This window comes from Schistocerca gregaria, chromosome X, assembly GCF_023897955.1.
Source record: "Schistocerca gregaria isolate iqSchGreg1 chromosome X, iqSchGreg1.2, whole genome shotgun sequence".
NCBI classification, from domain to species: Eukaryota; Metazoa; Arthropoda; class Insecta; order Orthoptera; family Acrididae; genus Schistocerca; species Schistocerca gregaria.
Genome location: NC_064931.1, coordinates 20,601,845 through 20,629,001, shown reverse-complemented (window position 1 = coordinate 20,629,001; position 27,157 = coordinate 20,601,845). Strand labels below are relative to the sequence as shown.

At 38.3% G+C, this 27,157-nt stretch overlaps 1 protein-coding gene across 18 annotated transcripts in view; it reads left to right on the top strand.

Annotated features, from left to right (window-relative positions):
• The window catches only part of LOC126297395 (muscle calcium channel subunit alpha-1-like), a 1,224,415-nt gene that overhangs the window by 1,141,977 nt on the left and 55,281 nt on the right, over positions 1–27,157 (top strand). For all 18 annotated transcript variants that reach the window (XM_049988154.1, XM_049988156.1, XM_049988157.1 and 15 more), the window contains 2 exons: positions 16,997–17,098; positions 22,485–22,523. In XM_049988154.1, the coding sequence (XP_049844111.1) occupies positions 16,997–17,098; positions 22,485–22,523 (141 nt within the window). The remainder of the gene's footprint in view (positions 1–16,996; positions 17,099–22,484; positions 22,524–27,157) is intronic.

The window sequence follows — 27,157 nt, the reverse complement described above, 5'->3', positions numbered from 1 at the left end:
TATTTCTGACATCGATCTGTTGTAGAATTTTAGAACATGATTTTTGCTCGCATATCGTGTCATTTCTGGAAACCCAGAATCTACTCTGTAGGAATCAACATGGATTCTGGAAACAGCGATTGTGTGAGACCCAACTTGCATTATTTGTTCATGAGACCCAGAAAATATTAGATACAGGCTCCCAGGTAGATGCCATTTTCCTTGACTTCCAGAAGGCATTGGATACAGTTCTGTATGTCCACTGATAAACAAAGTAAGAGCCTACAGAATATCAGACCAGCTGTGTAGCTGGATTGAAGAGTTTTTAGCAAACAAAACACAGCATGTTGCTCTCAATGGAGAGACACCTACAGACGTTAACGTAACCTCTGGCATGCCACAGGGGAGTGTTATGGGGACCATTGCTTTTCACAATACATATAAATGACCTAGTAGATAGTGTTGGAAGTTCCATGCAGCTTTTCATGGATGATGCTGTAGTATACAGAGAAGTTGCAACATTAGAAAATTGCAGCAAAATGCAGGAAGATCTGCAGCAGATAGTCACTTGGTGCAGGGTGTGGCAACTGACCCTTAACATAGACAAATGTAATGTATTGTGAATACATAGAAAGAAGGATCCTTTATTGTATGATTATATGATAGTGGAACAAACACTGGTAGCAGTTACTTTGATAGCCGTTACTTCTGTAAAATATCTGTGAATATGCATACAGAATGATTTGAAGTGGAATGATCATATAGAATTAATTGTTGGTAAGGTGGGTGCCAGATTGAGATCCTTAGAAAATGTAGTCCATCAACAAAGGAGGTGGCTTACAAATCACTCGTTCAACCTATACTTGAGTATTGCTCATCAGTGTGGTATCCGTAGCAGGTCGGATTGACAGAGGAGCTAGAGAAGAACCAAAGAAGCGCAGCGAGTTTCATCACGGGGCTATTTGGTAAGGGTGACAGCATTACGAAGATGTTTAGCAAACTCAACTGGCAGATTCTGCAAGAGAGTCACTCTGCATCACAGTGTAGCTTGCTGACCATGTTTTGAGAGGGGTGTGTTTCTGGGTGAAGTATCGAATATATTGCTTCCCCCTACTTATACCTCAACACGCGATCTAGTGTTGAAGTTAGAGAGATTCAAGTGCCCATGGAGGCTTTCTGGTAGTCATTCTTCCCGCGAACCATACGCAACTGGAACAGAAAAGGAGGCAATGACAGTGGAACATAAAGTACCTTCCGCACACACCGTTGAGTGGTTTGCGGAGTATAAATGTAGATGTAGATGTAGAATCCGTAGGTAGCAGTGATCCATTTCAGTAGTAGCCCTTGGGTGGCTGAGCAGGGCCTGTCATGAATGGTTCCTGTCTCTCTGTATCTCCTCCATGTTCAAACAACATCGCTTTGGTTCACTGTGAGACACCAGGACACTTCCTCAGTTGAGAGCCCTTCCTGGCACAAAGTAACAATGCAGACATGATTGAACCATGGTACTGACCGTCTGGACATGGCTGAACTACCGATAACACATGCTGTGTACCTCCTTCCTGGTGGAGTGACTGGAACTGATCGGTTGTCGGACACCCTCTGTCTAATAGGCGCTGCTGCTCATGCATGGTTGTTTATATCTTTGGGCCAGTTTAGTGACGCCTCTGAACAGTCAAAAGGAGTGTGTCTGTGATATAGTACCAGAGAGAGAGAGAGAGAGAGAGAGAGAGAGAGAGAGAGAGATAGAGAGAGAGAGAGAGAGAGAGAGAGAGAGATAGAGAGAGAGAGATAGAGAGAGAGAGATAGAGAGAGAGAGAGAGAGAGAGAGAGAGAGAGAGAGAGAGAGAGAGATAGAGAGAGAGAGATAGAGAGAGAGAGATAGAGAGAGAGAGATAGAGAGAGAGAGATAGAGAGAGAGAGATAGAGAGAGAGAGATAGAGAGAGAGATAGAGAGAGAGATAGAGAGAGAGATAGAGAGAGAGATAGAGAGAGAGATAGAGAGAGAGATAGAGAGAGAGATAGAGAGAGAGATAGAGAGAGAGAGAGAAGGAGCAGATGGTCACAGATAGGTGGGGGGGGGGGGGGGTGATGGAGGAAATGAGAAGAGGGAAAGGGGGGGGGGGGGGGGGGGGGGGACATGTTGGATAGAGAGAAGAGGTCGGAGGAGATGGGCAGAGATAGGGGGGAGAAAAAGATTAACAGAGAGGGGAGGAGACAGATGGGGAGAGGCGGAAAGGGGAGATGAAATAATAGAAGATTTGAATAAACACATACCAAGGCATTTTGTTTAACTGTGGGTAACACCACAGGGTGCAGCTAGTGAATTACTATTAAGATTCTTAAATTTGTTAAATGGGTATGTTACACTTTGACAAACTGCCTATTGGCTTCTGTATCGGTTTCTCTGGCGGACGTTCATCTAATGATTTTTCTGACGTTTTGCCAGCACGAGTGGCTGGCATTGTCAAAGCTTCACCCTCCATTGCCGGTGGTGAACTGGAGCCAAGCTCGTGGCTGCAGACTATATGTACCTGGCGTGCCAATGTCCGAGGGCTTCTCTGTGGTCATTTCTGGTGCAGTTCTCCTCTTGCTACCTGCAACTTTCGTTCGCTGCAGTATGGGAAACCAGGATCCGTTTACCTTAAGGCTTTCCTCTTTCTTGTTGAAACTGTTTGCGTGTTTTTGTATGTCTACAGCTTCTCTGAACAAGTGCGTGTGATAGTGCTTCTCAACAGCCAGAACTTCCGTGTCGGCGAATTTTACTATGTGGTCAGTCTCATTCAGTGCATGCTCTGCCACGGACGATTTCTCCACCTGCCCCAACCTGCAATGTCGCTTATGTTCTTTGATCCTGGTGTTAATTGATCATCCAGTCATTCCGACATAAACTTTTCCGCATGGGCATGGTATACGGTATATTCCGGACATTGCAAGTGGGTCTCTCTTCTCCTTCACCAATCTAAGACACTCTTTGATCTTCCTTGTCAGTTTGAAAATCCTCTTTACGTCATGGTTGCACAATATACAGCTGATTCTGTCCGTCACTCTGAGAATGTATGGCAGAAAGGCCATACCAGAGTTTCCAAGTGTTGCATTTCTTGTTTGAGGTGTTGCGGATCACATATTCGTCCTGTTCTCATTACTAGTGTACTGATCATGCCTCTTTTCTGGCTCGGGTGGTGGTTTGACAGTTTGTGCAAGTATCGGTCCGTGTGTGTCGGTTTTTGATACACGCTGTGTCCCAGGTTTTCGCCTTCCCTTGTGACCAGCACATCTAGAAATGGCAGTTTCTTGTCCTTTTCTACTTCCATAGTAAATGTTATGTTGGCATGGGGGCTGTTGAAGTGTCTTAGGAAGTCACCGAGCTGTTCTTCACCATGGCTCCACACCACGAAAGCATCATCAACGTACCTGTACCACACCTTAGGTTTGCAAGTCGCCGAGTCCAGTGCCTGTGCTTTGAATTGTTCCATGAAGAAGTTGGCCACCACTGGACTGAGAGGACCACCTTTTTGTCAGGCAGTGTATTATAATCCAGAAACTTGTGGTATAATAATAGCCTCATCATGTCATCCCAATAGAAACATCCTATAGAATATTATAAATAATTAAGTTTATACAATAATATCACACCACACAATCTACATCAAACACTAATATACATGTTACATCTTTTACCAGAGTCATGCCTCACAGTTAATAACTGTATCAGGAATTCAGATTCTAGACAAACACCACACTCTCATGAACTCCTATTCTAGTTACATTTTGTACCAACTTAAACATGATTGATATACTAAATTACAAACAACAATTGTTGACACTGAATCTTTCACCCTGCAATTCATGTGTTCACTTATTCAAACTTAGTGGTAAATTAAAATTGTGTGCTGGACTGAGACTCAAATTTATTGCCTTTTATAGGCATTACTATAACTAAATAAGTAGTGATGACTTTTCCTTTTTCCTTCATTGTTCCCAAATTCTCTTCATAGATTCGCCGTGTTCTCTCTCAGGTTCTTATGACCCAGTGATTTCCTGTTCTCATTGCTGTGTGTTTTGTTTGAGTACATATTTTTATGTGAGGTTCCTGGACTGTTCTCTATTCTTTATGTTATCTGACGTGGTCCCCATTTCTTTGATACCGTCTTCTATTTCAATGATTGACTTTATTTTCGTTTTGCTAGTGTTTTCTATTTCAAAGATTTGCATTGTAACCCTTTTCTTACTCATCCTTCATCCTAGGGATATGTCCATAAATTTTCATCCTTCTTTCTCCTAATATGTTCATTATTGTCTCAGTCTGTTCGTAGATCTCTCATTGTCATTAAGTCCCACATCTGTTATATAAAAGATCACCCTTTGTAAAATATTGCCTGATACTGTCCTATTAAAGGATATTCTTCCAGTTGTCTTAACAGTGCTTTTGATAGACTTTTGCACACAAAAAGGAGAAGTAAAATTCCACTGTAATTATTCAAATTGGTTTTAATTTCTGCTTTTTGAGAGGACCAATTAATGCACATTTCCACTCTGCAGATATTTGTTTAGTTTTCTAGATGTTTGACATAATTCCACTAGTTGCTTGTATGAAATTACTGCCATATATTTTCCATATTTCTGCCATGATATCATCTTCTCTGAGAGACTTACTATTGTTCAAAGATTTTATTATTTCCTTCAGATCCTCAAGAGATGGTACTGTAGTTTTGAATTGGGATTGGATTGGATTTTTTTTCAAAATTTACTGGAGGCTGGCAGTTGAGAAGTGAGTGAAAGTATTTGGCTAAAATTTGACAATTATTTTTCCTGTTGGTTTCCAGTGATCCATTGAGCCAACAGAAGCACAGAATCAGTGGCTCATACTCTATTAATTTTTCTATAGAAGTTTTGTAAAAGTGTCTTTCAGTGGTTTTGATAATGTCTTGTCCAAATTCTGTAACCCAGTTCATGCCACACCTTCATTTTCTCTTTATATCATGTAGGTCAAACTTTTCTGGGTCTTTCAAAATTCCTGCCATTTATCTGACGTTTTGTTGCTACTGGAGGTTTTCTCTGCATGCATTCTCTCTTCTATTGCCTGATGAAATGTAGTGTTCCACCAGCTGTGTTTGCTCTAGTGATTTCAGTATGTCTGCAAGTTTGTTCCACTTCATGGTGATTGATTCCCTACTTTTCTGAAGAATTTATTTGTTATTGAATTGCAAGTATTCTAGATTAATTCTGAATGTTTTGTTTATTTATACTTTTTCTGATAGATTGAAATCTAATCTTTATTTGTGGGAGATTATGGACTCACTCAAACACTTTCTTGTTCATACATTGAGTATTTCTTTGGTATTCTTATTGGATATAGCAATCTGGTCTATTTGAAACTTGCCTAAATTGGAGTATTTAAGTTTATTTGCTGGTTTAAGCAATTGCATGAAATGATTTTAAGATGAAAATTTTTGCAGAAGTTTACTAGTCTATCACCGTTTTGGTTTGTTCTCTTGTCAGCTGTTTGAACTCTTGTTTTTTTCTGAATTTTTTCTCTTTGCCATGCTGTCCATTGAAATCTCTTAATAAAATTTTCACAATATGTTTAGGGATTTTATTTGTGATTTCCTCCAGTACTTCCTAGAAGTGCCTGTGGATATTTTATGTTGTAGTCATTTGTGGGAACATGTGCATTTATCAGTGTGTATGGCTTGTTTCCAGATATTACAGAAATAGTGGAGATTCTTTCTGATGTTGAGTTGAACATTATTACCAAATCTATGATGGATTTGTGCACAGCAAAAGCTGTGCTAAATTGTTTTGGTCCCTTGTTCAATATCACTGCTCATTTTCCTTTCTAGTTATGAGAATCAAAATAATTTTTGTCAGTAAGTTGTATTTCTTAAATTGAAAGAATTTTTATGTGGAATTTTTCCATTGTGTTTGCGATTTGTTTGAGGTTACCTACCTCAGAGAGAATGATCAGCTGTAGTTCCTCTGTTTCAGTCATAGAGATTTTGAGAAGCTCTCTCTCTTCTGTACATGGTGATGTTCCTGGTACCCCAGTATCCCATGATCAGGAAAATTCACTCTGTAGATTGGAGCCTGGGGCAGTGGAATTATTTACTGTTGATCCATCATTCTTATTCAAGTTGATATTAGTTTTGTGGTGATCTTCTGTCCAAGAGTGCATGCTTATGACTCAATTGTCGAGATCAAGAAGTAACTGTAGCAGCTGCACCAACTAGGTTTACAGATGCTTACCACTAACTGGTGAATTGTAGGACATGTCTTTCACATGATCCATGAAAGCCAGGCTGCCTCATCTCCCAGTTCCACTGCACTGATGATCATCTCTGTGCTCAGTTTCATATACAGGGTGTTACAAAAAGGTACAGCCAAACTTTCAGGAAACATTCCTCACACCCAAATAAAGAAAAGGTGTTATGTGGACATGTTTCCGGAAATGCTTAATTTCCATGTTAGAGCTCATTTTAGTTTCGTCAGTATGTACTGTACTTGTCGATTCACCACTAGTTGGCCCATTTGAAGGGAGGTAATGTTGACTTCAGTGCTTGTTTTGACATGCAACTCATTGCTGTACAGTACTAGCATCAAGCACATCAGTACATAGCATCAACAGGTTAGTGTTCATCATGAACGTGGTTTTGCAGTCAGTACAATGTTTACAAATGCGGAGTTGACAGATGCCCATTTGCTTTATTGACTAGCATGGGGCAATAGCCGTGGCATGGTATGTTTGTATCGAAACAGATTTCTAGAACGAAGGTGTCCCTACAGGAAGACGTTCGAAGCAATTGATCGGCGTCTTAGGGAGCACGGAAGATTCCAGCCTATGACTCGCAACTGGGGAAGACCTAGAACAACGAGGACACCTGCAATGGATGAGGCAATTCTTCATGCAATTGACAATAACTCTAATGTCAGTGTCAAAGATGTTGCTGCTCCACAAGGTATCGTTGACCACGTCACTGTATTGAGAGTGCTACAGGATAACCAGTTGTTTCCGTACCATGTACAGCGTGTGCAGGCACTATCAGCAGCTGATTGGCCTCCACAGGTACACTTCTTTGAATGGTTCATCCAACAATGTGTCAATCTTCATTTCACTGCAAATGTTCTCTTTACGGATGAGGCTTTATTCAGCATGATCAAATTGTAAATTTTCACAATCAACATGTGTGGGCAGACGAGAATCCGCACGCAATTGTGCAGTCATGTCATCAACACAGTTTTTCTGTGAACGTTTGGGCAGGCATTGTTGGTGATGTCTTGATTGGGCCCCATGTCCTTCCACCAACGCTCAATGGAGCACGTTATCATGATTTCATACGGGATACTCTACCTGTGCTGCTAGAACATGTGCCTTTACAAGTACGACACAACATGTGGTTCATGCACGATGGAGCTCCTGCACATTTTAGTTGAAGTGTTCTTACGCTTCTCAACAACAGATTCGGTGACCGATGGATTGGTAAAGGTGGACCAATTCCATGGCCTCCACGCTCTCCGGACCTCAACCCTCTTGACTTTCATTTATGGGGGTATTTGAAAGCTCTTGTCTACGCAACCCTGGTACCAAATGTAGAGACTCTTCGTGCTCGTATTGTGGACAGCTGTGATACAATCAGCCATTCTCCAGGCCTGCATCAGTGATTCCATCCGACGGAGGGTGGATGCATGTATCCTCGCTAACGGAGGACATTTTGAACATTTCCTGTAACAAAGTGTTTGAAGACACGCTGGTATGTTCCGTTGCTGTGTGTTTCCATTCCATGATTATTTTGGTTTGAAGAGAAGTAATAAAATGAGCTCTAACATGGAAAGTAAGCATTTCCGGACACATGTCCACATAACATATTTTCTTTCTTTGTGTGTGAGGAATGTTTCCTGAAAGTTTGGCCATACCTTTTTGTAACACCCTGTATATAGGCACACACATTTCTTCTATCCTAATTATTAATTGCACTATTCATCTTTATAGTCCTTATATGTCCTTGTCTCTGACACAGTACTTATCAATGTACCATCTCTGACACTTTCCTCTTTGTCCTCAAGTGCCCTCATCCTCACCACAAGTGGGTGTCTCCCATCCTGGTGTCTTCATAAGCTTCCCTAGCTCATCCTTCTGTCCTCTCCAATTCAGAAAATATTAACTCCAGAAGCTAGGTTCTATGTCCATTTTGTTTTGTGTGTGTCTGTCAGTGATGCTATACAGGATGTTTATTTTAACTAGGAATAAATAGTATCTCCAAAAACACACATCTTATATAAAAAAAGTTCCTGGTGAAAAGTTAATGTTTTGGAAGGGGACATCCGCCAAACCCCTTCCCCCTTCCACCTCCTCACCCCCTCCACCCCCTGTCACCACTCCCATTGGGGAGGGGTTAACGTTTTATTTTCAAATGGTGACACCACCACCCTCCCCCCTCATTCTTACTAAAGATTCAGATTCTATTCTATGTCAAAATATACAAGGGGTTTGCCTGAAACAATTTGTTTTCCATTGGTGGTGGATGGTGCTGTAACTGACAAAATTAGGTTAGTCCTGTTATTGCAATTAAGGACCATAATATTTAATTCTACATTACATTACAACAAAACAGTAAACTTTTTTGTCCTGAACAGTTGATATTTTTGTTAAAAATTTAATTTTGTTTTACATATTTTATTGTACAGTAAAACTTTCACAGTTAGACATTTACATGTCCAGTTAATAAACCAGTTTTAGTGTGAGCCAGGAACAAAAATGGCGACATAAAAATTTTCTGCTCCCATTGAGTTGCTCAAGCTTGGCAGGTCCCCTTGCCTCCCACCATTATCGCAACTCATAACAAATACTCAAACTGATGACCTTTCAATGTGATACATTTATTAATTTGTGCTTTGAATTCATGTACACAACTTATAAGCACATCTGGTGTACTGTTTGTGCAACCATTTCTGATACTTTATGTGATGTTCTCTTGAGTAGCTGGCACTTCTGTGTACACTTTGTCCTTAAGATAACTCAACAAGGCCAGGTGATCTGTATGCTACTTTACTGGCCCACCTCTGATGACCCAGCAACCATTTAAATTGTCACCACCTTTTGTCACAGTGCGACAAGTGTCTCAACAGCCAGGGTCAATACTTCTAACATATAGGTACTGGTTTCTGTAATTATGCCTCTGTCTTGCTTCTTTTTGAATGCCCCTTATATATTCAAAACTATATAACTGCCAGTTCATTAATCACAAACGAACAGCTGCATCATTAATTTAAATGAATGCAGTTAATACATCCTCACTCTGAGCCTCTCTCTTGTTAATTCATTGCAAGTTCAAAAATGTAGTAATAGTCATGGATATTGTTGGTCAATATAACAGACAATATAGCCTTAGCCGATTTCATAATTTTCTAGTCTTATAGTGGTATACGTGACTCTAGTGAGATTCCATAATGGACTAGCCATCTCAATACTGCTGTTCACTGACTTGTGTCCATCACTGTCCATTTGAACTTGCACCCAAGACAACAGTGCATGTACACCTTGCTAATGGGTGAGGAGAAATAAATGCCAAAATGTCTGTTGTGAAGACTAACTTGAAACAGAAGCTTCAGTATAATACTCCAGATATTCATCCTGTGGCCCATCTCCAGAGCTATATGATGAAAAGTAGTTGCACAGTCTGAGGTATCATTCCAATTGGACTCATTTGTGTAAATAATACAATACTTTTATAGTAATCTTACTCATAATTGTAGGCATTAACTGTGTATTTCTGATAATTGGTATCTTTCATTATATCAGTTTTATTGTTGACCCCTCCCAGTACCATGGAGTTCATGTTGTACTCCCTCCCAGAGTGAGAACCAGGGTTGGCCTCTACAGCTCTTTCCTTTCTTCTGAAAATATTCATACTACAACATATTAAACTGATAGTTCTCTAATATTCACATCTGTCAACACATACATTCCTAGGATATTTCATCGGCCTCATATATCTTGCATACCAAAAATGGTTCAAATGGCTCTGAGCACTATGGGACTCAACTGCTGTGGTTATCAGTCCCCTAGAACTTTGAACTACTTAAACCTAACTAACCTAAGGACATCACACACACCCATGCCCGAGGCAGGATTCGAACCTGCGACCGTATCTTGCATACCACATGGAACAATTATTCATGAGTGGCTCTCTCTAAAGGCTCTTGGTAATTTTGAGCTAATGTCATCTACTCCAGGGGTCTTGTTTTGACTTAGTTCTTTCAGTGCTTTGACCGATTTTTCTCAATTTATTGTATATTCCATCTCACTGTCAATCAGTTCCTCTTCCTTTCCATAGTTTTGTTGAGTTTTTTTCCCTTTTTATAGCCCATCTATAAGTGGCAGTCAAATGAAAATGATACAGATGGAAAGAAAGTGTATGAACTGTTTATTATTTCAAAATCCTCATAAGTGTTAATACATTTATCCCCATTGTGAGACCAGATGGTCAATGCCTTCATGGAAAAATGTTTGTGGTTGCCTACAGAAACATGAATGTGCTGAGGCATACACCTGTTCATCCAAAGCAAATCGACAGCCACAAATATCTTTCTTCAATTCTCCGAAAATACAGAAATCACATGGGGAGAAATCGGGTCTGTATGGAGGATGTGTAAGGACTCACAGCAAAACTTCTGCATTGTAGTTGAAACAATCTTGGCAGTATGTGGGTCCACAAGTTGTGTACGTTGTTTCAGTTATGCTGCATAAGTTTGCTGAGAAACCCTTGCACATCCTCCATACAGTCCCAATCTCTCCCCTTGCAATTTCCATATTTTTGGAAATCTGAAGGAAGACATTTATGGTCGTCAACTTGATTCAGTCAAAGACATGCATGCCCATGTACAATCATGGTTCTGTAGGCAGCTGCAAACGTTTTTCTGTGAAGGCATTGACCATCATGTCTCACAGTGGGGTAAAAGTATTGACAGTTATTTCACTTTCTTTCAAAATGATAAACAGTTTACTCACTTTTACCTGTTTCACTTGCTGTGTTTTTATCTATTCCCCTTTCATTAATCAAATTCGTTTTCATGGGTGTTATCCAGAATTTTTTTTCTGTGCATAGTCTTTCTTTAAGTTTTTTCTCTCCTCCTTTCACTATTTTATATCTCAAAGCTACCCAGTTGTCATCTATTGTATTCCTTTCTCCTGTTTCTTCCAATAGTTGTCTAATGCTTGCTTTCAAAAATCTCGACTGCCTCTGGTTCTCTCAACTTATTTGCCTCCCATCTCCCTAATTTCTTGTCTTTGTCCAGTTCCTTCTGTCTTAGTGTGCAGATCATAATAAATAAATTAATTATTACCAAGAGTCCACATCTGCTGCTGTAAATGTTTTTCAGCTTAAAATCTTGTTTTGAAATCTGTCTTACCATTACATAATATAGCTCGAACTTTCATATGTTGCCTGGTCCCTTCCATGTACACAATGATCTTCGAAATGTTAGTAACGATTAAACAGTGCTCTGTGAAAAACGTGATGTGACAGTTTTCCTTTAATTTATTTTTCCTAGTCCATGTACTCTTACTATTTTTCCTACTATGAATTCCAGTCCCCCATCACAAATAAATTTTTACCTTGCATAATGAACTGAATAATTTCTTTCACTTCACCATACAGTTTTCAATCTCTTCACCATCTACAAAGCCAGTGGGCAATTACATTTGAAATAAAATGGTGCGTGCTCACTGTGTGGTTGTCTTGGCTACAATAATCTTGCAGCAAGCTGTGTTGGATGCAGTGTGGTTTAGGGGTTAGCATCAGGGACCTGCATGCTGCAGGTTTCCAGTTCAAACCTGTCCACAGTTATTTGTTATTTACTATGTGCCATTCATGGAAGATTCTCAAAATCTCTTATGTTTGTATAGTCTAGAATGTTCTATGTTTGGATCAACAGTAACACTCTTCAACCAGGATTTCAATTCTTTCCCTGCTGTACATTGATGTCAGTAATTAATGGGCTTTCAGAGCTAAGTATTGCACTCCATTGATGTCCTTGCCTTCAGATTTGAACTCGATTGTTGTTACGACATGACACTGTTTGGTGTAGGTTCTGAGTACTTCAGAACATCTGACTTATTGCTGTTTTAGAATTCATTGTCTGTGAAGGTTCAACTACACTTCAGAAGTTTTGCTGTGAGTCCTTACACATCCTCCATACAGTCCTGATTTCTCCCCATGTGATTTACATATTTTTGGAGAATTGAAGAAAGATATTTGAAGCTGTTGATTTGCTTTGGGTAAACAGGTATATGCCTCAGTACAATCATTTTTTTATAGGCAACTGCAAACATTTTTCCATGAAGGCATTGACCATCTGGTCTCACAATGGGGATAAATGTATTAACACTTATGAGGATTTTGAAATACGACATTAGCCTCCAATTAGGCAACATAAAAGCCATCACCTTCACAGACAATGAATTCTAAAACAGCAATAAGTCAGATGCACATCAGGCATCCAACAGTGTTTTCCAGAGGAACTGCTCAGGACCAGACAAAATAGCTGAAAGAATTTGACCAAGTCACCAAATGCAACAGGTGGAATGACATGATGTGTTTGACAAATGTGTACTTTCAGTTCGATGGCAGAGTCCATCAGTGGTTAAACAAGAAAAAGAGAAGCTCGATAGCTGGGACTGATTCCAAGCTGCACTGAAGAAAATATTTGGTGACAATGATGACAATGAACAGAAAGTCTGCTTAGTGGAATAAAAATTGAATAATGGAGCCTAACATTGTTGGGAAATGACACAATCCTACATGCAGAATGTTTTGTCCGTATGCCACATTGTGAATCCGACTATGACAGTAGCTGACAAAATCTCACACTTTATGAAAGTGGTCACAGAAGACATGTACCAAGCTCTTTTAGTAAAGAATGTCACAACAACAGAGGAATTCATCAAGTTGTGCCAGCACAGCAAGGAAATGCAACTGAAACAAGTTGGATGAAAGAAGTATGAGCAACTGCCAAGTACAGTCCCAATGGCACTTGTGGAAGACTACCATGAGCTCGTACCTCCTATACACCAAGTAATGAGAGAAATGATACAGCATTTTATAGCAACCATAACTGTTGGTCCTAGTAAGCAGGATATAGCATCTATTAATGTCAGCTCCATATGTCAAGAGGTAATAAAGAATGTTGAAGAAAGGTGTGTTGATCCTTGTCACCAATCTCCACCTGCAGTTGAATGCACCAAGGGGAATGTACTTGGCCAACTCAGCTCACACAGGTTCAGCCAACTCCTGTGCCAAGTATAATGACCCACAAAACAACAGACATTTGGAGGACAGAGGGCAATACACCGGTGTGTTTCCACTGTGGGTATGCTAGACATGTTGCATGCTACTGCAGAGAAAGAAAATGACACCACCAGATGGCAAGTATCACAACAGTTACACACACTCTAGTCAGCTGCAGATTGTTGTAGTTGACATGCAGGGTGAAGCCCATGGCCACACCGTGTATGAGCTCACTCCCCAGCATGCCGTAGACAGTCCCTGTCATCATACAAAGCATAACCACCAAATTAAGGAAAATCAACAAGACTTCAAGAAATCACATTGACATCATCATATAAGGTCAACCTATCTTGGGGGCTAGTCAATTTATGGCCTTCTTTTTCTTTAATTTTAATTGATATTGTACTCTTTTAAAGATGACTATGTTGTGCGACACAAAAGTGATTGTGGTGAAAGTTGCAAATGGGAAATACATCCACCCAACAGGAACATGTATTGCAAGAATAACTATTAGTAGCACAACACAGCACCTAAAGTTTGTCATTTTAGCAGAATTTAGTCATGTTATTCTTCGAAGGGCCTCTTGCATGAATTATAAGCAATCATAGACTGAGGAAGATCAGAGATCTGTATTGACAAAGCTGTTCCAACAAACACACGTAACAAAGATTGCTTTGGATGGATGTTTGCTGTTGAAATGCCTCTGTTATCTCTGGGACACTTAGTACCAATTTTACATGCAGCAGCACAATTACATCTTCTGGGGAAGTTCCCAGAGTTGACAAACAGGTATTGATGGATAATAGTCTGCAATGGCTACCTCACTGCACTATCACCAAAACTGTACTGACTGCCAAAGCTCCAGAAATGTCATTGTTCCTTGTAGAAGACTCACAGGATGACAACAGCCTAGTACACACAGATGAATGGCCTCTCATAACGCTGTAACAAGATGGCAGAAATGCTCTGTGTACATTGATGCCATAGGTTGGGATACAGTAGTGTTCTTTGTGAAATTCTCATATAACACAGTAAATCAAGACACTAGAGCCTTCACACCATGCTTTTTACTCCACGTTTGTGAGGCAAAAATGACTCTTTTTTTCCCCACTTTAACTGGGCAATACAAAGGATGATATTGTGAGGTACATTACCACCAGTACAAAGAGGTAAACCAGATGGCTTGCATACAGAACCTGGATGCCCAGGAGAAAGAGTGAGAGCCCTATAACACCAGGAGAGTGAGATCCAGCCCAGGAGATTTGGTATGGATTTTTACACCTGCATGGGAGTGAGATGATTGTAAAATTTCCTGAAGCCGTATAGTATCTCTCATTGCTTATATGACATCACGTACAGGTTAAGGATTTTGATCCTTCTTCAAGAAGACAAAACTAAGAGACATCATCCCTGGGCTCCTTATGAAACCCTACAACAGAGCAGTGATGGGGGCCTTCTCATTCAAGGAAACAGAAGATTCACTCAACAATCACAAATCCTCAACGTGAAGGGCCACCTTTGATGCTCATAATAGTAAAGTAGATGTGATCACCCAACTAGAATCCACCAGCACTGACATACAGAGGACTCTTTCCTACATTTAGAGCCAGGATTCTGTAATTGGCTCCAACAAGAAATTTTGAAGCAACAGATCTCTGTTTCTCCAGAAGAGTGAGCAATGCCACAACCTGTGCTAGATGCAGTGTGGTGGAAGGGTTAGAGTTGTTGGCTGGCATGCTGTAGATCATGAGTTTAAACGTGACTACCAGCAATTATTTGTTATAAGGTACTTTTTTATTTTTGACTCAATCACCTTTTTTATCATAATCATAACTGGTTGAAGCCTTTAAATGCCATCTTCAGATGCTATAGATGACATTTGATGAACAGGTTTTAATTTGTTTCTTTTTTTTTAAAAAAAAAAGGAACACCATCTATGATGGTATCATAAAAAGTGATTAAGTCAAAAATTAAAAAAAAAAAAAAACAAACAAATAATACCTTACAGTAAGTCAGTCACCATCTCGGCTAACAAAATGTCATTTTTTTCAGAAATTAATTGTTATCTAGTATGTGTAATTTCTGGAAGGTTCTTGAAATCTCTTATGTTTGTAATTACTGTATATTCTTGGATTTTCAGTGTTTGTATAAATAGCAAGACTTTCCATCCAGGAGTTCAGTGACATCAATAATAAATGTGGTTTCATTGCTAAGTGTTGGACTTCACAGATGACCCTGCCTTTACATTTGAACTCATTTGTGATTACTACATTACATTCACTGTGCTGTTCATATCAGCTCACCTACATTTGTATTTTCTTATTTGATTTCGTCTTGATAACCCTGCAGACAACTGGTCTTTCTGCTACTACACTTCACTAATGCCCATTGTATCTAACTCCACTCTATCCATTTCAGTTTTAAACTCAACCTGGCCTCAGGAAATATAACGGCTTCAGTTGCCTCGTGTTTTCAGCTTTTTACAGTATAGCAAGGCCATGTTAGGTAATGTTACGAGGCCGTAATAATAAATCATTCAGACTGGTGTCCCCAAAACTGTTGAAATGCTGCTGCCCGCCTTCAGGAACTATATGTTAGTCTGTCCTCTATGTGGATACCCAATGAATGTGATTGTACTTACTGTATGGATATCTTCAACACTGAGGCAAGTAAGTGATGGCATCACAGCAAGGTCCATGGACCATGGGGGAAAATTTGTTAGACATGATTTTTGTATTTTGTGTGTAACAGTACTATCAATCAATATAGCTGACTATTTTTCAATCTTGAATGTAAGGTAGGGAATGGAATACAACACTGATTTCTTATCCTTCATTACAAGTTTCAAAAAATACTTGAGTGTATGAGCAATGGAATAATATTTTGTTCTTTAATCAGAGACAAACTAATATTTTCAATAGACACATAATTGCATGAAACACATGGTGAGCAGTATTTGTTTGAAACTTCCTGGCAGATTAAAACTGTGTGTCAGACCATAACTCAATTCTGGGACCGAGGTTGAAGTCCTGGCCTGGCACGCAGTTTTAATTTGCCAGGAAGTTACATATCGGTGCACAGTAGTGCAATTGCAATAGGTTTCTTCATGCTATTGTCCATAGTAACTTCTCTCAATGACATAGATGAGTTTTAAATTTCAAAAATGCACTGCAGGAAAATAATCCCTCTAAACACTGTGCTGTACAATGTGCTTTGCATGGGAGACAGCCACAATTGTTGTCACCTGTCCTCTCTGGCCTATCAAGTATGCACCACTGTCCTGGATCTACAGATACATCACAAAAATTCCCTGATTTACTCCACTTGCAAAGGGACACAACCTCTGGGCAGAGAGAGTAGACATGATGGGCAGTACCTGGATGTTAGTGGGAAATGATGGTGTTGAGATTATCAGGCTGAATCCATCAAAAATATCAATAGAACTGGCATATGGCTCTGGCTCATTGCAGAAATCAGCTCATGTGTGGTCAGCTATACATCCTGAATCCCAAGGCTGCAAAACCAGTAAGTTATGTCTGCTAATAGCAAATTTTGATGACAAATTTCCTTTAATCAAACTTTGCTGTATGGAAAGAGGCAGAGTGTGTTTACACATTAAAGGAGTTTGATGTTCTAGTCTTATTATACTTTTTTAATCTGAAGAAATCATTGATAATATTATATCTTGTCTTCCCGACAAATTATATCATTTAAATATACCTTTGTCTTTTCAGCGGAACCATTCTCTTTTTGGAAGTGTATGGTCTTCCATGCGAAGAGGACATGGAGGATTTCACAGAGCTCGTTCTCTTAAAGTAAATGCTACACAGATAAAAGTAAGTAAAATGAAAAAAAAAATGATTTAGTACAGATTATCTTTAAATTAAAAACAGATCATTAAGATCTCACTTTTCAAGTACAAGATATAATACAGATGCATTTTTCCTAGAATGAAAACCTCAGGGGGGTGTAAGTTTATTGACCTGTAAAATGGATGCCTCTAAAGACTTCTTCTTCTTCCATTGTCTTTTTGATCATTGCTAGGTGTTCTCAACAAGCATTAACATTACCCAACATACTCTAAGTAAATTTTGAAGGTTGTGCTATTTTTTTTATCACCGTCCAAACAAATGATGAATTTTTACATAATAAAATAGATACTTGTAAAAAGATGTCTGTGTAAACTATGTAGACTTCAATGAGTGAGTCTCTTGATGTATCTTTACTGACCGTGCGATAGATGTTACAGAACTGACAATGTGAACGTTGCACAGTGATTGCTTAGTGTCTATGTTTCACATGCTAATAATGTTCACTGACCTTTACTTAATGAACACTAAATATGGGCTTCGTACAATACAGACATCATGTACAACTGATTATGAGTATTACTTATTGAAATCTGTATGCAGACTGACTATGGCATGGCCCACAGTTCTTATTTAACCCCTTATGTAGGTATTTCTCATGCATGGTACTCTGTCTCAGTAGGATATTTCCTCTAGCTCCCGCAGGTGCAATTTTGCCATGGGCTTTGCTCCCACATTAAAATATTTCTTAGTTGAAATGATAATTAAATGGACACCCTAGCTGCAAAGAGGCATTTATATACTTCATTGGGGACATATTGAAAATAGGTGCCCCGACCAGGACTCGAACCCGGGATCTCCTGCTTACATGGCAGATGCTCTATCCATCGGAGCCACCGAGGGCACAGAGGATAGGGCACCTGCAGAGACTTATTCCTTGCACGTTCCCCATGAGACCCACATCCCCAACATGTCCACACCACTACATTCGTAATGCTCACTATCCTCTGTGCCCTCAGTGGCTCAGATGGATATAGTGTCTGCCATGCAAACAGCAGATCCTGGGTTCGAGTCCCGGTCAGGCCACACATTTTCAACATGTCCCCAATGAAGTATATCAATGCCTCTTTGCAGCTAGGGTGCCCATTTAATTATCATTTCATTCTAGCAAAAGCTGCATGGCCATCATTGGTAACTGTTCTTTCAGGAACATACTACCGTCATATATACTTCTTAGTTGATTTTCATATACAAGCAAAACTAAACAGGATTGGGATGAAATAGAATGTATTAAAGTAGAAACTGGAATGTTATTTTCACATAATTACATATCACTTTCTGTGTGAAATATTTTAAGACATAGTGCAGCTGAGTGAGGAACTTCACATTCTGCACACCAATAAAATGTGTCCTTAGTATCTTTAAGGCCTCTTGTCATGCTTACACCACAACTCATTGTTAATCTTGTCTTTGTTATGGTCAGTAAAAATTCTTCAAAATGCCTGAGTGGAAGACGAGTGACTTCTCCTGTTTGAGGTGGACACCTAAGTGATGGCCCCTGTGGGTGGAGAGGATATGGCGAACTATTCCCCAAGATTAATCCTGAAATCAAATATGACCTTTTTTTTTATACAGAATGTATGCATTGAATCATGCAACGTAGAATAAATGGTGAAAAATCTCTTGACCATATTTCTCAGTCTGCTCCTGGGCATTTAATGGCCTTGCAGCTGAGTGTTGCTTCCATCCACATCTCTGATATTCTTATTGTAATCCATGACAACACATAGCTTTTGGATTAAGTCATTCGTTGAATTTGTTTTTTTAGCTGAGTCATTATAGAATGTGCTGACCATCGTAATGACCCTCTTGTTCTTCCATTTGATAAACATCTGCTTTTTTCCTATATGTTATGACATGTTTCCCGTACTTCAGGTTTTCATTTTTTATGAAATGAGGGAAGTCCTTTCTGTTTTTCCATATTTTGTGGACAAGATCAGTGTTCTTCCTTGTTAGTTTGATAACCAAATCTGGTTTGGTGTATCAGTTGTTGACATATGTACAATAATCCTTTCCAAGCAAATCATAAGCAAGGTTCAAAACAATTTGACAAGTGCGAGCTTTCAAAAAAAAAAAAAATAATGGTGGCCCTCAACTATGTATCCTCAGACTCAAAGTTGAAATATTAAAAGTTTTGGCTGGTATCATTGTCTAGGGGCTTGAAAATGTAGTAGGCACATTACAAGCCAAATACTGCTAAGTCTACAGTATATAATATGAATATACACATGAATCAAATGGTCAAAGTTTCCTATCAATCGGCAACTGCGAATTTTGAATGTAACGTAGAAATTTATGAATGAAAGATTGCAATTACATAATATTTGCAGGTGCTATTTTTAATGACTTTAAATGATGAGCACGATAGCAGAAATAGCTTAAAGAGAGTCATTTATTACTGCAGAACACTTATTGGTGTCGATGGTCCGGCAATAAATAAAATGTTAGTTGAATATCAGGGAAACAATAGATTCCTACTTCATGTAATTAGTTATGAGCAACAACGTAGCCTGCAAGGTATTAACTTCTAAATGCATACTACATATTCACTGCAAAAGCCATGGAAATCTCACAAGTGCACAAGTCGGCACTACGAAATATTTCTATACTCTCCAAGTATTTCCTGCGACCGTCCATCATGCCTTCCCATCCAGCACTCCCCCATGTCCTGTGCCACCTGATGCTCCTCCCCCACTTTCATACAGTCTCTCCATTGACTTCGGTAGTCGCCTATTGTAGTAACAAGTGCTGTGATGGGCTAAAGTGCTCCCACCATGTCTCCAAGCCAACACACACTCACAAGCATATTGAAACACATACGAAATATTGGATTTACATTTAAATACTTGAAATTAAATAAATATACCAATGGCTGGACCATAAACATGTTCTAACACACATTATTAAATACATAAACAAATTAAATAAACATATATCAAAGGAATAGAAACAAAAGTAGGCCAGTAGCGTAATGTCTCTGTGCTTTCTAAAACACAGTAAACATTTGACCCATTTCTTCATGAATAGTATATGTAAGATATAAACAAAGACATAGATGAATAAATATATTTATAAGCATGCTGCTACCATTTTTTCGTGTAACTGTAGTGTACTTATGGCCTGACACAATCAATAGTAATCGGCCACTTTGACCTCCAATAACTCGTGTACTATTTAAGTTACATGCCTGTAACTCATACCAATTTAGGTTCGCACTAATAGCTTTCTAAAGACACATCGATTGACAAAATTGGATGAACCATATAGATTTTGGAAACTTGTTGCTGGGTGTTACTTGTAAAATTTACAGTCAGATACTAAACTGTAAACTAATAAAGATATTGAAAATTTGATTACACCATCAGAATTGTCATGCAAATAACTGTAATGTACATGTTACTTTTTAAGGTTTCATGATTCCTCTGGCTATTATTAATTTCTACATGAACTGTGAAACGTCTGCCATTATGGTTTCACAAAGTCCACCATCTTTGACACTCTAAAAATATAAATCTCCTTCATTGACACAAAGCACGGTCTTCGACACAGTGTCAACATGGAATTTCCAGCCATGCCGTCTGCCTGGACCATGTGTTGGGGCTACCCCTCTTGCTCCGGCTACAGTTTGGCACCACACGATTGCTGACAGGACCTGGCTTCCGGAGCAGCCCGTGCGGCCATGCCAACTCTAAACTTAGAATTTTTTCATGGTGCCACAACTCACCCGTTACCTCACACAAGTTATTTTTGCTTCAGGAGAGGTGGTCAAAATGTGTGTTCTCACCAGCATAAAAAATAAAAAATGTTGTAACTGATTGAGATTACATTATTTTGACTGACAAGGGGTACTATCTAGTGCAGGAAACATTGTAACACCTGCCAGTCTGAAACTCATTACTGTCATTACCTACAAGCCACAGAATGCTGCGGACAGTTATATTTATTACTCCCTCTGAGAATAAGCAGATCATGGACAGATAACCCATCATGCCCACTTATGGGGTTTAAGATATTTATAACAAGATTTTTATGAATTGTTTAAATACAGAGTAATTACACTGTCAATATTAGCCTAAAAGACATGAAAAATAGAGAATAAAGATACACATTAGTCCATTATTTTGTTTAAGGATAAGCTGTATTTTCAGTGGTATAAATTATTGGTTCCATTTTATTTAGTGGAATTTTTGACATGCACTTTTATCCATAGCATTACTAATCTACCAAGAATTTCCTGGAAACTCAAATGTTCTGACTGAAGTAACTGGTCAACTAACACATCATTCCATTAAAAGTATATATTTTTGGAAACAGACAAAAGTGAGGTGCAAGATAATAATTTTGGATTTTTGAAAGGATGACATTTCAAGATTCAAATATTATAGAATTATTACAATAGCAACAATTTTTAACAAGAATATTTTCTTAACTACACATATTTCTATAAAGATGAAATATTCATTAGAGAGAAGGAAAGAGACTTTTCAAATAAGGTGTGTCAACCCTAAAACAAACAGTTATCAGTGGATTACAATTTTCAAGTGTGTGTGATTTCACGATTCATAAATTCTGAATATTTCCTTAAATGAAGTGTTTCTGCGCCAATTACTTACACTCATTATCAACAGCCTGTAAACTACACACCAAATAATAAAGCTTAGAAAATTACAGACCGAATAAGAATTTGGAGATTTCATGCCTAAATGCTGTATGTAAAGTTAGAAGAAAAGGAACAAAGGTAGTATTTACGTTACAAGTGGTATTATAGCGTAGTAATTATGTTATTAGTGGTATTGTAGCAAGTGGCGCTATTCCATGTACATCTGAGGTGTGGCATCTGCTCACTAATAAACTCCAGAATGAAGTTGCAAATTGCATTAGATCTCAGCATGCTGGAAAAGAGCTCCTTTAATAGCATACTTTACAATTTGGTATAGTATATCATAGCTTTCATCTAACTGACGTGTTCAACATGTTACTTAGATTTCAAAATACCTTATGATAATCGCTCACTTTGATGTACGTAATTGGAGATAATTTTCTGTTGTGGTAACTATAGGTGCTGGTGGTATCTGAATAATTTTTATATTAAGCAATAGGAAAACTATATTTTTTTGCAAATCATAAACGTGTGTGTGTGTGTGTGTGTGTGTGTGTGTGTGTGTGTGTGTGTGTGTGTGTGTGTGTGTGTGTGTGTGTGTGCACGCGCGTGTGCATGCGCGTGGGTGCGTGTGCGTGTGCGCGTGCGCGTGCGCGTGCGCGCGCTCGTGTGTAACAGAAAGTAGTTTCAGCTTAACCATGTGTGTCCAGGTCAAATAACAGAGATTGAGTACATTCTTGTTCTGTTTTCCAGATGAACCATTTGGATGTGCCTGGCAGAAACCTGAGAAAGGTATTATCTACATTATCATTCCTTTGATATAAAACTCATTTTGTGTTTCTGTTGTAGAAGCTTGAGATGTCTTAAAAGCAATTTTTAATAATATTGCCATGCCGTTGTACCTATTAAAGTATACATGATATCAGTGACAAATACTATGGAGTGTTGTGATCACTTTAATCATTATTGTGAAAACTCTGCATTTACACTGAACCCAAAACAGTTGTGATTTAGAGGATATAGCTAGTTGTAACTATAGAGAAAGAATGATACTGGTATTTTATTCAAAAAAAGTATGCAGATTTGATTTGTGAATGCAAGTGAAAAGTTTTAGATATTTTCACTTAATCACATTTGCAAAATATTTCTGTAGCCATTCACTTGGCATAATAATTGATTTTGCTTAAGTATTTCTATTACTCCTCATAATACCAGTGAATAGCAATTACACTGTGGTCCTTTCTGTTTCATTTGAGTCCTACTATTTGTTTTCTTTGTTGTGAATTTTTCACCCCCCCCCCCCCCCCCCCACACACACACACACACACAGAGTCCTCTAGATTAAATAAAGCTCTAAAAGTAAGGATGTGTTAACCAGTGTTCTGTTGCAGTCAAATTGTCAGTTTCCATTATGATGCAGACTTGACAATTACAGAAAGCAATGCAGATCTTTCATCCAGCAAAGTTAAAATTGTTGCATACTGATAATCACACCTTCATGATTCACATTATAATCATGATCAAGAAAATAATTTCACAGTTTCCATGTTTTAGAGATTTCTCATCAGTTACAGAATTTTCATAATTCATTTCAAGGGATTTTGCCCATCACAAAGTCGTGTATTTTTGTAACTTCCAATTACTTGACTATGTGAATTTCATTCACTCAGGAATATTCACTCTTACAGCTTTTTACAAATTCCAACATTAATTCACTTCTCAGTGCACAGGTCTTCACCTGCAGGGCTTTTTTGAAATGGTGGGGGAAAAGTTCGTAGGCAGAGAGACAAAAGCAATAAAATAATATTGTAGCACCATATCTTGCTCTGATTTCTAAAATGACTAGTCATTTATTTATTTATGATTGATTATTTCACACATTCCACAGATCGATAAGCATGTGTAGATGTAAAGATGTGAAATGAATCAAAACTTGTATTTTTATTACTGCATGTCATTTACAAGGCATTAGTTTACCCACTACTCATTTTCCATAATTTACATACAGATTGATCGCCCTTTCCAGCAAATAACATAATTATCTAAATCTCCATCTGGTTAGATACTCCTCAAGTCACTGAATAATGTATGGTGGCAGGTATCGTGTACCACTATTAGTTATCTCTCTCCTGTTCCACTCACAAATGGATTGAGGGAAAGATGATTGTCTATATGCCTCCATATGAACTCTAATTTCTCTTATCTTGTCCTCACAATACTTAAGTGAAATGTACATTGTTGATAGTAGAACCATTCTGCAGTCAGCCATAAATACTGGTCCTCTAAATTATCTCAATAGTGTTTCATGAAAAGAATGTCATCCTCCCTCTATTTTATTCTCATTTGTTTCCTTGAATCCCCATTCAGCTTCTTAAACATTTTCTTGGCACTGGTCATTTTATATCCACTGTACCTCACTAATAGTTGCTGTAATTTCCAAAAAAGCTAACACTTACATTAGCTTTTGTGCTATAGGAATCTTCAGAGCAAGACCACCATAAAATAAATGAGATAGATAACAAATTTGTGTGTTCATATAATGGAAAGTCATAGATAGAATAACAATGATATGGAAAGTATATATTTCTACTCACCAGAAGAGACATTGAGTTACTGCCAGGCACAATGAAAAAGGCTTTTAAAATATTAAGCTTTCGGACAACGTCCTCCTTCTGAAATAGAAAAAAAAAAAAAAACACACACACACACACACACACACGTCCATTGTGTCTGGGTGCTGGATCCTGGCTGCAATAGCATGTGTGTGTGAGATGTGCTTGTGTGAATCTGTGCATGTTTTCTATTTCAGAAGAAGGACATTGTCAGCAAGCTTAATATTTTAGTAGACTTTTTATAGTGCCTGATTGTTAATCAAATTTGTGTGTTCATTATTGACAAGTCACAGTGCCTTTAGCCACAACTCCAATGTCACTGCTGCTAGTGAACACCGTGACTGCGAGACGGCAATGATAACATAGTTTGCCATTCCAACTAAATTTTATATTTTAGGGCATTTATTATATTCTATATTAACTCCTTTTATGTATTTTATAGTTGCTTTTGATAAATGTTGCAACATTGTTATTACTTTCTTTTACAATGAAAGGAAAGAAAAAAATATTTCAAATGTTATGCTTTCTGTCTTATACAACATAATGGCATGTGTTAAATTGGTTCCACAGTTCACATTAATGACTGGTACATTTTATTATATTTATAGATTTTATTTATGATTGTATGCCTCATACAAACCTTTTAAAAAATGTTATATTTGAAGTTTAACATGAAAATGGTGTCACACTGGAGTCTCACATCAACCATAATTTGTCTTATATAATGTAGGCTGCCCTATCAAAGGGCTAGCACTAGACCATGGTATTTTCTCATACACAGGAATCTGAAAGATACTATGTATCAATGTCCTTTTAATGATTATTCTTTTAATTTATTTATATGTGTGTGAAAAATGTGCTGTGTGTAAAACTGTCTCATTTCTTTCTTTCTTAAGTTGAGTGCCCTTCTCAACCTTATTAGAAGGTTTAAGCCAGAATGTATAAAAACTGAATAATATATGAAAATAAAAGTCCATCAGGGTGGAACATTGTATTAAATGGATAATTGTTTTGCTTAGAACTTATATTCCATAGATGCATTTCTAAGTACTCCTAGTGAATGAATTTAAATGCAGACTACCTTATCAACAGTGTCTGAACACACCAATGTAATGTGGAATAAACTACTAAATGTCATGAGAGGTGGTTCTGTCAGTATGGAAGAAGGTGGGGAGTATTCTGTTTTCAGCAGAGAAGCAATGACAGCAGAATGGTCTGCTCAGGAGAGCTCAGTCACTTTGAACATGGACTCCTCATTAGATGTCACCTGAGAAACAAATCTGTCAGGGACATTTCAATCATTATAAAGCTGCACAAGTTTCTGTTAGTGATGTGATTGTGAAATGGAAATGTGAAGGGAAAACTCCAGCTGAACAGAGAGCAAACAAACATTGTATACCAACAAACGGGGACTGTTGAGCCTTGCAGAGTGTGGTTGTAAAATATTTCATGGAAATCAGTGGAAGAACTCACCCTTGAGTACCAAAGTGGTACCAGAAGCCCATATAGTACAATGACTGTGTGTATGAAGTTAAAAAGAATGGGTTACACTGGTTGAGTAGCTCCTCATAAACACACATTTCAAAAGTCAGTGCTAAGTGAAGCTTGAGGTGTTGGAAAGAGCATTGTCACTGGACAGTGGATGACTAGAAATGACTGATTTGGCATGATGACTAATGCTATACCCTGTGACAATCCAATGGGAGGATTTGGGTTTGGTGCATGCCTGGAGACCTGCCATTATGTGTAGCGACAACAGTAAAATACAGAGATGATGCTGGTACAGTATGGGTGTTTTTTTCATGGTCAGAGTGTTGTGCTTAAGAAAACTCTAAATGTGGAAGGCTATGAACACAGCACTGTGTACTGTGTGCAGAAGAGTAACATACCAGGGATGATGATTGTTTATATGAGTATGACAGAGTACCCTGTCATGAAACAGAATTTGTGAGGCAATGGTTTGTGGAAAATAACATTACTAAAATGGAGTAGCTTGCCCAGAGTTCCAACATGAACCCAGTGAAACACCCTTAGCATGTGTTGGGAATGTTGTCTTCACTCCAGGCCTCAGTATCCATCACTATCTCCTGTGGTTTTGGCTATGAGAAAGAACGGGGTGCCAATACTCTGCAGACATTCAGACACCTTGTTGAATGTGTCCCCAGCAGAGTTCACATTGTCATAAAGGCAACAGGTGGACACTGCCCTTTTTAATGTACACTAATAGGTATCAGGACTCTCTTTGGTTAGATAGTGTAGTCTGTGGTTAATGTTAAAGAAAATGCTGCATGTGATAATCATGTATGTGTGTTTTCACTGGGAAAATATCATATTTGTATATCAGTCACCATGTTACACATCTTAGCATGATATCGCAAATATGACCCAAGCTACTTACAAATAATGAAACTGGAGCAGGATCTGAGACTTGCAAATTCCTCTCAGCAGCTTTGTAGATACACCAAACAGGATTGATGTTAGATGTTAAATGACACAAATATATTCGTGCCTGTGTAGTGATCATCAAACTACAAATTATTAAAACTTTTATTTCAATATCCACACCTTGTAAACAACAAGAAGTGATGCCACTGTGATTAAAAAACAGAAGAACCATCAATTTATTCTTAGTGTGTATGAATACAGTCTTCAGAAATAGTGTAACATATTTCCTAGAGGCACATTTTTTGTTCATTCTTTAAAACAATGAAATGTTGTGCCATAAATGAATATGAAATACAAAAAGGTAAAACTGAAGTTAAGTATTAAAAATGGCATTATCCCGGAAAAATTATATTGAGTACAGTACCTATA